This window comes from Gymnoscopelus braueri (genome assembly GCF_963280865.1).
Source record: "Gymnoscopelus braueri genome assembly, chromosome: 12".
In the NCBI taxonomy this organism is placed as follows: Eukaryota; Metazoa; Chordata; class Actinopteri; order Myctophiformes; family Myctophidae; genus Gymnoscopelus; species Gymnoscopelus braueri.
Window position 1 is genome coordinate 28417729 of NC_137614.1, and position 13667 is coordinate 28431395.

Below are 13667 nucleotides of genomic sequence, written 5' to 3' on the forward strand. Positions count from 1 at the left end.
TTATTCAAGTGTATTCTACTGTACCTTTGATATCAAATACCTTAATTAAATTGTTGGGACTCTTACTAACTGCTTTACTATAATATAACTCTTATTCATATTAAGAGGGGTTTATTTGTCACAATATCACTCACTCATACAGGTACAAGCAGTTAAATGTTGTGGACACTTTATTCAAACAAGCTTATAAAATCTCTTCAGTTCAAGATATATTGTTTTTGTAAAGTCTGACAGAGGTTGTAAATTAGGAAAACACCTGTACATAATTTATATTTATAGTAAACATGACTATTTGTTTGTTAATTTACAGACATTACAAACATTTTACAACTGTTGAAAGGCTCATCTTCAGCAAAGATACTTCATAATCAAAAGGTTACATTCATCCATATTCATTGTGCGTTGATAATACAGACAGAAAACAAGCAAAATAACTACTGAGATCTTGTCAGTAGATTAAAATGTACATCCCTTCCATTAAAACCTTGGGAAAATAAATAAATAATCCACATTAATTATTGAACAAGCTATGATGGTGCTATGAAGGCATTGCATGTGCAACAAACTGGGTTCTATTACAATCGTCTCAAACTGTGGCTCAAAATGCTGACATACTGTATCTGAGCACCTCACACTCAAAAACATTAACTTTTCACCATCCTGATATGTGACTCAAGAGAACATAGAAAATAGGCAAATAGTTAATTTCGTGAAACAGGACACCGTTTGACTGAAACCTGCACAGTAAAAATCCTGTATACAAATGTAACTACATTCTTTGGTTACATTTGTACACTCTCAGAGTTAAATGAACATATGGTTTTACAGTGTGTCAACACTTTGGCATATTCTTCTCTGCTGGCTGCTCATGACAGATGGTGATAACCAGTTAGATCACCAGCCGGGGGCAAGCCAGTCCAATCCCTTTAATGCCACCTCAAATCCCAGGAAACAGGCCTGAGAGAGAAAGAGAAAACTCTATCAAGAAGATTGTATATTTATTTTGACCACATTAATCCTGGCGTCCCTATTTTGGGCATGTCATTACAGGTGAGAACTTTAAAAGATTTTCTAAATGTATCACAATTTTCAGCCACTCATTTTGCATATGAATCAAGGGTGGATGGTGCCGTAAGCCTATGATTATCATACTTTATCATTCTTTATATGCTGTAAGAGGAATGTAAAATGTTACCGCATTGGCAGGAAAAGCTCGAAGAAAGACAGCATTAAATCCTTTATAAAGAGCTCTGGGTCCTTCCTCTCTAAGCAGCGTTCGTAACACGTCCACAAGACCTCTATACTTCCCATCTGCAGCTGCACACACACACACACACACACACACACACACACAAGACAATGACAGAGAAAATGACCAGACATTTCAATGACTTTTCATTGACTTTTCAAGCTATTGCAGGCTTTCAACACTAGAATGCAGCAATAAGCTACTTCTTTCTATTTTTAATTTGTTAGTTTGATTCCATCTGTTTCTCTTTTCATCCAAGGTTATGCTCACTTTTGGTTGTTAAGCTGGTTGTACCACTTGTACATTTGCCAGAAGATCTGGTAAAACACAAAACAGATACTTTTAACATCTGGACTTGAACTGTAGTACAGTATAAATAATGTGACATCAATGAGATTATTTCTCAAAGCAATTAATGTGACATGTCTACTTTCCATGTCCCCAACAATTTACTTGGACTATATTTTATTCCTTAAGGCCTTTGCACACAGACTCCGATGTGTTTTATTTGTGTTTGTTTCGTGAAATGGTTTGCTTCATACGGAAATACTATAAAGCATTTAGAACATTGCGGATGAAAATCACAGGGGTCTGAATTTTACTTCAGTGCATGAACATTAACAATTTTTATACTCTAAGAGCTGCTGTGCAGTCAAGAGTTCAAAGAGTTTTTATTGTCCCAGCTCTGACCTGTCTGGAAGTTGGACTTGAGGACATCAGGAGGCAGCCCAATCGTCCAGTTCATGATCCCTGCTATACCACCTGCGAGGAGAATCTTGGGAGTGCTGAGCTGTGAGACACTGAGACAAAGATAGACACACTGTGACATCCTCAGTGTTACAGGTCCATTTGGTGCCATTTTGCTTGGTGCTTTATTGGATCTGGTAGATCGTAACTTCAAATTGTGTTACTTCACAATTACAACAGTAACTAACCTTTGGCCCTCAGGTGTCATGAAGTTCTTGAGGGATTCATAGGTGAGGAAGTATATGCCATTAGAAGGTATATCTGTGAGAGACAGACAGTAAGAGACAGAGACAGGCAGAAGGCCAGACAGAAAAATAGACAGTATTTCAGTGGAGCATTTACAAGCATATACTGTACAGTAGCAGACATTTTCACCTTACTTTTCTACTACTTTTTAATTATGTTCATTACATAATTCAACTAGCACAATTAAACTTTGGTAGAGGTTTGAGTTGTGTAGTTACCTTGCCATGATGTAGCACCAGAAACTGCCAATATATCTTCAATAGTTGCTCAGATCAGACTTTTAGTACACAAATAGTTTTTATATTGATCTTTATTCACGTAGTTTAGTTTTGAACACTGATGATCAAATTGAGGTTTTAACACTGAGTTAAGTTTAATGTCTACCTTCGCTCTTCTTTTATCTTCTTGAGACTGTAGCTGTTGTGTGAGGTTTTTTGCATAATGAATTTCATGTGCCTTTTACTTTGTGATAGGTATTGACAATAAAGTTGAACCTTGAACTTTTAATGAATTAAGCAAAGCAGATTCCATCAATTTACAAAATTACAAAACACGGTTCAATCTGCTTGCAAGTTGCAATGTTTGATAAAGGTACTACTGCCGTTTCTTACACATGCAATAACAAACAATGATTTGGTCATGGTCAAGACATCTTGTCAATATGTAGAGTTACATCATGACATGGTAACTGCACAACTGAACAAGCAACAAGAAGCATTTGTTTCTCTCCCTTTCTCTCATACACACTCTCTCACAAACACACACAGATCTGTTACCTCTGATAAGAGTGAGTATAGTCCCTTTGTAGACACTACGGATCCCCTGCTCCTTATATAGCCTTATAGCACAGTCTATTGGACCTGCATACTTCGACTGACCGCTACTGCCCTGTACCTATCGCGCACACACACACACACACACACACACACACAAAGCATCGACAACAAAGTTGAAAAACAGTTTGATCAGGACATCATTACTAGAATGTGTTCTTTGGATGGGAAATTACACACACACACACACACACACACACACACACACACACACACACACACACACACACACACACACACACACACACACACACACACACACACACACACACACACACACACACACACACACACACACACACACCTGCAACAAGCACTTGATCCTCTCTCCTGGAGCCACTATCACTGTAGTGAAGACCCCTGCTAGACAGCCAGACAGGAAGAGCTGGGTATGTCTGAATAGAATAGAACAGAATAGAATATCATTCACTGATATAAATCTATACGTGCAAAGAAAACAAACATACTGTCAAATGGATTACTCTATCACAGAAAATGATACAAAATCTGGACATCATGAAGCTACTAGTGCTTTCACTTCATTGAATAGAATTATGATTGGGGAAGGAAGAATGCCCGGTTCTTTTGAAGAGCGGATGTAGTGACGGTCAAACAAGGGTGGCATCAGGAATAGGAGGGGTGGAGAGAGGGGTGGAGAATGGGCGTGTTGTTTAAGAGGGGGGTGTGGAGGATAAAAGCAAATGACAGTTGAGGGGAGGACTGCAGGGAGACATATTTTTAGAGCTCAGATTCCAACACATCGTACAAAGGTGTGATTTACAGCGATGACAGCTAAAGCCAAACAAATATCCATATGGGTATTGTGTGTGTGTGTGTGTGTGTGTGTGTGTGTGTGTGTGTGTGTGTGTGTGTGTGTGTGTGTGTGTGTGTGTGTGTGAAAGAACAAAGGGTGAGATAAAGAGAGGCTGGAAGGGTCAGACTGTGTCCATAGACCCGTGCAAGAACACACACATGAATTATTGTAATGTACTGACGTGAGAGGTTCGCAGGGGTCTGTCTGTTGAAGTTGTTTTCCCAGACCAAAGCCAAAGAAACTGATGGCCATCATAGGAGCCACTCCAGCCAGGGGAGCCCCCATACCCTTGTACAGACCAAGGGCACCCTGCGCACAGACACAGACACACACACACACACACACACACACACACACACACACACACACACACACACACACACACACACACACACACACACACACACACACACACACACACACACACACACACACACACACACACACACAGTGGGAGTATTAAAAAGAGACTTTACTTCTTGAATCCTATAGTGATGAATACTGTATGATTATTCTTATTAGAGCCCTGGGACACTAATAATTGTGTGTAATAAAAAGTGTGTGTGAGTGAATGTGCCGTGTGTGTGCACACGCTCACCTCTTTAGAGACTGTCTTGCGGAAGCAGTCGTATGCTCCTGTGTAGAGTACATGACTACTGGAGGCTATAGGTTGAGTCTGCAACCTTACCTGGAAAGCATGGATTGGATTATCAATCACTATTGAAACACACACACACACACGCACGCACGCGCGCGCGCACGCACGCACGCACGCACGCACGCACACACACACACACACACACACACACACACACACACACACACACACACACACACACACACACACACACACACACACACACACACACACACACACAACATGCTTTGGGGAGGGGCAGGTATACTGAACAGTGCTGCGTGATAATAAGGGAAACTCCCTCTGATGTCCGTTTCTCTGGTTTACTGATAAGGAAGAACAGTTGTCCTCATGAACCTATGTGTGGGTTGCTTTTCAAGGCTAATGGCAATAAAAACCATTTGCAGTCAACAGTAAAGACTAAACAGAATATGGGTCTATGAAAAATCAGACAATACAGCAAATCAGTAGTCATGACTTTTGCGGCAATGTCAATAATCAATTTTTTAACGATATGATCAGTTATTTGATTAATATTGTGTTTTAACATGAGGTTTCCGATGCATTGGAATACATCAAAGTGCCCCCTGACTGAGTGTCAGCATGCATGACTTCAAAATAAATGTACTACTGTATGAGCTCCTTATTCCTATGATTGGCATGGTACTGTGCCACTGTTACCCAATATTGGTTAGCAGTGGCTATGACAGGCAGAGAGAAGGAGGAAAATCAGACCATGCAAGTTGAACTATAAATAGATTCTAAATAAATAGTTGGACACCCTGGCCTTCATTTCAGACTTCTTTCTCTAGCTCTCTTTTAACTTAAACATATTGACTTGGATAGAATCAAAGCATATCCTCCTTTTGGTAGGTTCTTATCGGCTGGATAGAGTTAAAGCTGAGTCGTGAAGAAACAGTGTCCTGCTGGCACTGCAGTGTTCTGTATCATGAGTGCCACACTTTCTCCAGACTCCGCGTGTCACCGGACACCGGCCCCCTCTTAAAACACCTTCTGTTTCTAAGAACTTTATTCCCTGCTCGCTCTCAAGAATCCTGATGTTCGTAGAAAGGGCTACCGGTAAGTGGTACAGTGGCTCAGTGGTTAGCACTGTTGCCTGTCAGTAAGAAGGGGCCTGGTTCGACCCTGACTGGTGCCTTCCTGTGTGCTCCAGTTTCCTCCCACATCAAAACGCATTAATGCTAAGAGACATACTCCTACCAGTGCCCTTGAGCAAGGCACTAGCCTGCTCAGGGGCTGCTCTAGTTAAGATGGGCAGAGGAAGAATTTACTGACGGGTATCAATAAAGTAACAACTTAAAATATAAGTAAAATAAGTATGGTTTACCAGTGCTGTACACAATCCCACAACCATTACTACCACAACAGCATGGCCTGCTATCATACCAAACAGTGGTCGAAAAAGTACTGAAATGATTTACTGTATAAGTATCAATACTGCAAATTTAGAAATACTCTGTGTTACAAGTAAAAGTCCGGAATTCCAAATGTACTTGAGTAAAAGTACAAAAGTACTTGTATGAATAAATATTATATAAATGTAATTAGTTACTTTACACCACTGCTTATTTGTTTATCTCATCACCTGGCTGTCTGACAGATCAGCACTTGAAACATGGACTTCCGACTTCAAGCTGGTTTTACACTAATCCCCTCAACAACTAATCGCAGTGTTGAGTAGAGTACGTCTAGTGGGACGGTCTCCACCTGACACATCCTACAAATAATAACCTGTAACTCTGATTGTTTTAAACTGTAGCTGCAAACACGAACAAAAAAAATAATAAATGAAAACTGAGGGAAATGTAGAGGTTTAAGCTATTTTAAAATGTGTTCGTAGATAGTATAGGCTACAGCAGCTGTTTCCCAAACACTGGGTCGGGACCCATGTGTGGGTCGTGGACACATTTTTATGGGTCACGAGTAAATATCCCCATATTATATTTATGTATTTATTTTTCATGAATTGGGAACAAATTCAATAATAATTGAATAACAAATAATAATACAAATTCAAAGAAATTCAAAAAATGAGAAAACAAATGTTTAAGAAGTATGGAAAAGATCGATCTACAAGCTCACAACCTGACATGTTGTGAGCTTGTAGATCTGCTATTTTCACTAGTTTGGGTCCTGACCTGGGGAGACATCAAATTTCTCTTTTGGGTCTCGAGCTAAAAAGTTTGGTAATCATTGGGCTGCAGTATCATTGCCATCGGCGTCATTATTACTACAAATGGATCAAACTTTTTGAGAATCGGTCACCTTGATAGTGTCGAGCGGGTGTCCAGCGAATAGAAGGCAGGCTCCGGCGACTCCCCCGGCCACGAAGTTTTTGAGTGGAGAGACTCTTTTATCGACGGGCTCACCGTCTCCCATTCTCTCCTCCTTATCCCTGCCAGTGCCTCACATGTAGTCAGCTAGACAGCCGGTCTGCTGCTCAACCAGACCATGAACAACTTACTACAACCTTCAGACCATACGTCATCTGATCTGACTGCCCCTGGAGTCCTGAAGAGTTGTTTATATGTATCACCACGTCACCGGACTTTGCCTTCAATGAACCCACTCTCAGTCTCTTCCTTCGGTGCCATCTGGTGCATTAAAGAAGCTACAGCAGATCAGCAGCAACATAGGCTACTAATGTCCTTAATCGACTGGGCTAGGCTGTTAGGATCAGTGGTGTAAAGTAACTAAGTACATTTACTCAAGTACTGTACAATTTTGAGGTAATTTCTTTACTTTACTGGAGTATTTCCAATTTTTAATACTTTTACCTTCTACTCCACTACATCTCAGAGGAAAATGTTGTACTTATACTCCACTACAATTATTTGAAAACTTTAGTTACTAGTTACTTTTTTTGATTATTATTACAAAACATACATTACCCACTTCAGCCCTACATTTCCATTTGAAAATAGCCGATCTACAAGCTCACAATGCGTAGCATCGCTATTTTCAAAAGATTTTTATACATTTTATACATCTGAAAACTTATGAAATGGGACATTCTGCATAATGAGTACTTTCTACTTTTTGTACTTTAAGTACATTTTGTTAATACTTTTGTACTTTTACTCGAGTACATTTTGAATTCCGGACTTTCACTTGTAAGAGAGTATTTCTACATTGCAGTATACAGTATATAAAAAAAGTGAGTACTTTTACCACCACTGGTTAGGATAATGTTAAAGAAGTAGGAATGATCCCTTGTTTGTTTATTTGTTTATTTATAAATAGGAAGGAACTATGTATTTATGTATTTATATGTATTATGTTTTGCTGAACAAGGTGTCATGCAAAGGGCTTGATCACTGTCCAAGGTGCTGAATTAAACGTCACACTTCGCCATTCCTTCCTGAAATTGAATACGTTTACCAATGATGTAGTAGCCTACTTGTGTTTTGTCACTTTTGTGACTCAAAAGTAACATTGGTTAGTTTAGCTATTTGAGGATCAATATTCAGTTAAAAACTGTTAAACTACTGCTCAATTCTGTGGCAAGTCACAAGAACAAATAGTCAGAAATGTGTAGGAAATATTTTGATCAGCATAATGATAATCTTCAGTTCCACACTCCAGTCCAGGTGGTGGCGGTAACGCATGAATCTAAACCGTCAATAAACTCCAAAGAAGAAGGAGAAAAAGAAGAAAAAGAAGAGGGAGTTTGTTTTGCGGAAGAAGACGTCTGCTTGTTCACGGCACGCTGCAAACTGACGAGAAAGTGAGTGTCTGAGGATTTATTTCTACAACTAAACACAAAATGGCAATGCAATGCATGTCTTTTGTGGGTGTGTGAGCCGGGTGTCACGCGCGTCGAGTTTGTCGATAATTAACGCCATCTCCTGTCATCTCTCAACTGTCCACGACTGATAAACATCTTCACAACCTGAGATTTAGTTTGTGCTGTATTTGTCCATCAGCTAAACGGTGGCCACCATGTCACAGAGGAGGTCGAGGGGACAGAGCCAGCCTCAGAGTCAGGGCAGAGGAAGAGGAAAACGGGTAAAGGAACTAACTTGGTCAATAGCCTCCCTTTCTTATTTCTCTCCCAAAGACTCCATGCATTTGGGAGCATAGCAGAGCCCAGTCATTACTAACTCAAACTGTTCTCCATGCATTTGGGAGCATAGCAGAGCCCAGTCATTACTAACTCAAACTGTTCTCTACTATTTGCTGCCCAAATGTTATTGTACCACTTCTTTGTTTGGTCAGCATTAGCTAGCCGCAAGCAACTTAGATACTGCTATGATAGCTATGATGGCCAGTGGTGTAAAGTAACTAAGTACATTTACTCAAGTACTGTACTTAAATGCACTTATGAGCATTTTTTTTACTTTACTAGAGTGTTTCCTAATTTCAATACTTTTACTTCTACTCCACTACATCTCGGAGGCAAATATTGTACTTTTACTCCAGTACAATTATTTTAAGACATTAGTTACTAGTTACTTCGCAGATTTTGGTTATTACAAAACATACATTATCCACTTAAGCCCTATGTATACTTAGGCCTCAAATAGCCTATCTACAAGCTCACAACGCGTTGCTTTGTGATGCGTTGTGAGCTTGTAGATCTGCTATTTTCGAAGCATTTTTATACATTTGGAAACTTGTGAAATGGGACATTCTGCATAATGAGTACTTCTACTTTCAGTACTTAAGTATATTTTAATAGGAATGCTTTTGTACCTTTACTAATGTTTGAATACCAGACTTTTATTTGTAACAGATTATGTCTACATTGTGGTATTGGTACTCTTACTTAAGTACAAAATGTGAGTACTTTTTCCACCACTGATGATGGCATTATAGCATCTAAGTTGCTTGCGGCTAACATTAGCCTGATCCGATCGGGCTAGTTGACTCTGGAGTTTGCTTTCTATTGGCCCCGGGCCATTGGGCAGCTGTTATTGTTGAACCCTGGGTTTTGTGTGATGTGTTTCAGAGCGCAGCCCCAGATACTTTGGTGGGTGAAGGAGAGGATGATGACATGACATTCACTCAGCCGAGCACATCACAGGTCCTGAGAGGACTGGAGAAGCTCACACAGGCCCAGGTTGACCAAAAGGTAATGTGCACATTATGTCCGTGGGGGAAAAAAGAACATTAGCCTTCCATGTTTCTTTCCCCCACACACTTTGTCTTTCTTTCCATCAGACTGCAGAGGTGGTGCAGTACTTCCTGGTGAAGGATCAGAAAAAGCTTCCCATACGTCGATCAGGTATCTCTCACACACAAACCCCTGAGGTTGACTTTTTTTAAGTCTTAATCTGATGCACCATTCCTCTTCTTTTTCTCTTCTAGACCTTGTGAAACATGTGGTGGTGAAAGACTACAGAAACGTCTACCCTGAGATCTTGAAGAGAGCTTCACATACCTTAGAGCAGGTGTGTACTGAGCTACGGATTCATGGGCTGCCCTGCCAAACCTTGGTTGGTTTCAGTGCAAGGATGTGCTAACAACTTGGAGCCAGGAACACACAAGTCACCATTTTCTTTTATCAAACAACCAACCATATATCCACTTGAAAGTTCTGCCAGAAAACGTGTTTAGTAAAATATCTCCACTTTTCCACAAGCTGCACACGGACAACATTCTGTTCGGGCGAGGGGCCCGACTTGAGTGAAGGACCGAATTTATCAAAACTTCCCTCTGGTCTCCACAAACGTCATCACAAATTGACGGGGAAGCACAAACAAATGGGGCACACAATTGACAGGTGCGTTGTGATTGGTGCGGGGTAATGAATCACACCACCTGCCAATTGTGTGCCCCAAACATGTGTGCTTCCCAAAGGAAGTTTAGATATATTCAGTCCTGCACTCATTCCAGGCCCCTCGCCCATACAGAATGTTGTCCGTGTCCAGATATTTTACTAAACTCAGGTTTTCTGGCAGAACTTTCAAATGGATATGAAACTAGAGGACAATATCTGACTCCAAGTCTATGAATTAATTATTGGGTGAGTACTACAGATGGAGCTTAGAGCACTTTTACGCCGTGCAAATCGTGCTGCTCACAAGCGCCGGGTCAGAGGGACCTATGACTGTATTTGAAATCCATGAAATGTATGTAAGATCACAGACATTCTAGGCCTAGTTTAAACCATACATCAAGGACAATGAGTTTGATTTTTCTCTCACAGCCATGTGCCTCACATGCTTTGAATACCATGACCTCTCTTTTCCCTGTTTCTGGCAGGTCTTTGGTCTTAAACTGGTTGAAATTGATCCCAAAAATCACATCTACATGCTGATTAATAAGCTTGAGACGGCTGAGGGACCGTCACTGGATACGTGAGTGTCTTGTTTTGTATGAATAATCCTATTCGATGTTGTTAATTCTCTGCAACGGGGATATCCAAGCTAATATATCACCATAGATTATTCACATCATTTTCTATCAATGGCCATTATTTACATCTGGAGTAAACCTGTGTGCATTTATGTTGGTATTTGATCTAATCTTATATTCCCTCTTTATTGAAGGCCTACGAGCCCAAAGATGGGTCTGCTCTTTGTGATCCTAGGTGTTATTTTCATGAAAGGAGGAGCAGTCAAAGAATGTATGTGCTAGTTTTCTTGATTCTCACTGTCAGTTCATTTGTTCAAGTCATTACGTTTCTTCACAAAGTTGTTCTGATAACAGGCTTCAGCTAATTAGCACATGTTAAGCAGTGGTACATCATGTTACACTAGAAATAACATCTGGTCATGGTGTGTGTGTGTTTCAGCTCTGATATGGAACACACTGAGGAAATTACGTGTTGACCAGGGGTAAGACGGGAATTCTTTCTCAGTTTGTGTGTGTTTTCTCAACCATGAATGGCAACGTGTTTAACTGGCCCTCGGAATAATGCATTTTCTAGTTTTTTATTTTTACCGATAAGTAGACAATATACGGTCATTTACATACATTTGAAATTCAGTGTTAGTTTTAGTTACATATTCATGTATGTTTTTGTTGTGATGCTCTCCAGAGAGAAGCATGAAGACTTTGGTGATGTCAAGAAGGTGGTTACAGATGAGTTTGTGCGTCAAAGGTGAGAATATCCTGCAACCGCTTTCTCTGTGTGTGTGCATTCTGTGCAATCTATTGTACTGGTGTGTTCAGAGCCAGTTTCTACAGTCATAGTCTCTGGTTTATACCACACCACAGATCAGAAGGATGGCAGAAGAGAGCCAGACCAGTAACAGCACAGTGGCTGGACCAACATTGCCTTCCATACACTATTACTGTTGTTTCTGTATGTTTTAGTTTTCTCATCAGTATTATCACAAAATAAACCTTGTATCTGCAAAAAGTTAATATTTCAAGAAAGAAGTTCCTAATCTTCACATTAACATGTGGGCAGTTTTACATCTATTTAGATTTTTGGTTTAATCCCAAGGCCATGACAGATGATTGGAGTAATTACCTGTATCAGTATAATGAAATGCTGTGTAATCTTACATAGTGCATTGTTATCGTTAGGTTTCACGGGCATGTTCAATATAGCATACACTTTCTGTTATTTATTTATGTGTTTGTGTGTACACCAAGGTACCTGGAATATGTACGAATTCCTCACACAGAGCCAATTGAGCATGAGTTCCACTGGGGTCAACGTGCAGAATTGGAAGTGTCAAAAATCAAAATACTAGAGTTCATGGGTCAGGTAAGCTGTGTATCTGTTTTTGTGTGTGCCATTTTCTGTGATTAATTTGGTGATGCCTAATTGAACTAATTTTGAGAATAATTGAACTTGTTTTCAAAGTAAATTACTTTGCTTAATCACCGCATAATATTTGTGTTCTTGGTGAATGTACTCATGACACAAACAGTGGTATAAATTCATGTACATTTATCACCAAAAAAGGCTTCCGGTGTGTAAGGACCTTAAGGGTATTGCCGCCACATTTTCGAAAAGCTGTTTTGTTTCACCGCACCAAGGAGTCTGTCTAAATGGTGGAAATGCCAGATAAGTCATTGAAATAATTTGTTTAATTGATTGAGTCTAACCATGGATGTGCAATAACGTCTCTGTTTTTAGATCCATGACCAGGATCCTAAGAGCTGGAGTCAGCCATACAGAGAGGCTACCAACACCCAGGCCAGCACCAGTAGTCAGAGATGATCACTACATTAAAGTGATTTGAACTACATTACAGGTTATTAATGTTTTTGGTGGTATAGGAAAAAAGAGAGAAGCAATGCCTTAATTGTTTTGTGGCTTTGTGAGCATGGCCTAGATACTGTAAGGGTCTAGGATTGCTCCTGAATCTGACCTAGTAATTACCATGCATTATGTTTTGTTGAATAATTGAGTGGTTTGTTAAGAGTTGTAATATGTCACAGATGTTGATATTCACTGTGTTCTGTTTTGCTTGCCAAAGATACTTGTATGACAAGATGGTTGGGCTTACTGCATTGGGGTAATGCAGATACAGGCAGATATGTTGTCAGTCACAGGAAATACATTTCCTTTAAAAACATTGTAATGTCACAGATTCTGTATTGTAGTTTGAGTAGGTTACACACAATGTTACTGTATGTGAGGACCACCAAGTAACTGTTCACACTTTCCAGGCTATTGTTAGTATTTAAGTCCACATACACCACATCATTGTTCATTGTGCATAGCTTTATTTAGAAAAGGTTGGATGATTTATAATACAGAAGTCAAAGATTGTACATTTATTTGCCTAGACTTAAAGACTGTTATGATAAAAAATACTTTTCAAATGATTCATTACGCCAATGATTGCCTTCGTAGTTTCTCTTATTTATATTTATATATTATACTCTTTATATAACACTGGTACAATCACACAGTAGACCAGTTACAACAGCTTTATGAGTCAGGATCGAACTGGGAACCTCGCGGTTTCCAGTTCACTCTACCCCTGAGCCACTGCCGCCCTCAACCTGATGGACCATTGTCAAATGATACTCTGAATGTGACTGTTTAACTGATTTTATTTTTTGTGGTTTATTGGTTGCTGTTAATGGCAAAAGTGTGTTACATTTCTGTGGAACCTTGGGCTAACTACAGTAACATTCAATGACAAACGTTAACTAAATACTATTAATAAAGCTCTTTGGGAAAATAACAAATTCACTCATTGTTTTTTA

General features: G+C 39.7%; 2 protein-coding genes across 4 annotated transcripts; one reads left to right on the forward strand and one right to left on the reverse strand.

Annotated features, from left to right (window-relative positions):
* Positions 1-194: 194 nt before the first annotated feature.
* Positions 195-7095, reverse strand: LOC308097232 (mitochondrial carnitine/acylcarnitine carrier protein). Of its 2 annotated transcripts, none has more exons than XM_080444895.1 (9): positions 6813-7095; positions 4488-4577; positions 4071-4198; positions 3380-3470; positions 3019-3136; positions 2185-2257; positions 1940-2049; positions 1196-1317; positions 195-957 (listed from the first exon to the last, which is right to left on the reverse strand). In XM_080444895.1, the coding sequence occupies exons 1-9, from the start codon at positions 6924-6926 to the stop codon at positions 895-897; spliced, it is 909 nt and encodes a 302-aa protein (XP_080301021.1). In that variant the 5' UTR covers positions 6927-7095; the 3' UTR covers positions 195-894. The 2 variants fall into 2 exon arrangements, with proteins under 2 accessions (XP_080301021.1, XP_080301022.1); XM_080444896.1 differs by lacking the exon at positions 195-957 and adding an exon at positions 1520-1566 and having other exon boundaries at positions 1206-1317.
* A 1075-nt stretch (positions 7096-8170) lies between these two features.
* Positions 8171-13586, forward strand: LOC308096722 (non-structural maintenance of chromosomes element 3 homolog). 2 transcript variants are annotated; one of them, XM_080444146.1, is made up of 11 exons: positions 8171-8274; positions 8474-8555; positions 9499-9621; positions 9711-9774; positions 9858-9940; positions 10755-10849; positions 11042-11118; positions 11287-11329; positions 11533-11595; positions 12096-12210; positions 12586-13586. In XM_080444146.1, exons 2-11 carry the CDS (start codon positions 8490-8492, stop codon positions 12667-12669), a joined length of 813 nt encoding a protein of 270 aa, XP_080300272.1. In that variant the 5' UTR covers positions 8171-8274; positions 8474-8489; the 3' UTR covers positions 12670-13586. The 2 variants fall into 2 exon arrangements, with proteins under 2 accessions (XP_080300272.1, XP_080300271.1); XM_080444145.1 differs by lacking the exon at positions 8171-8274 and having other exon boundaries at positions 8284-8555.
* The last annotated feature ends 81 nt before the right edge of the window (positions 13587-13667 follow it).

Excerpts from the sequence above, each read along its gene's own strand:
- LOC308097232 (XM_080444895.1), bottom strand. The coding sequence starts at position 6,926 with ATGGGAGACGGTGAGCCCGTCGATAAAAGAGTCTCTCCACTCAAAAAC. Across the intron at positions 4,199-4,487 it reads GCAAGACAGTCTCTAAAGAG|GGTGCCCTTGGTCTGTACAA; the intron begins GTGAGCGTGTGC and ends GTCTGTGCGCAG. Across the intron at positions 2,258-3,018 it reads TATACTCACTCTTATCAGAG|ATATACCTTCTAATGGCATA; the intron begins GTAACAGATCTG and ends TGTCTCTCACAG.
- LOC308096722 (XM_080444146.1), top strand. The coding sequence starts at position 8,490 with ATGTCACAGAGGAGGTCGAGGGGACAGAGCCAGCCTCAGAGTCAGGGC. Across the intron at positions 11,596-12,095 it reads GATGAGTTTGTGCGTCAAAG|GTACCTGGAATATGTACGAA; the intron begins GTGAGAATATCC and ends GTGTACACCAAG. Across the intron at positions 12,211-12,585 it reads TACTAGAGTTCATGGGTCAG|ATCCATGACCAGGATCCTAA; the intron begins GTAAGCTGTGTA and ends CTCTGTTTTTAG.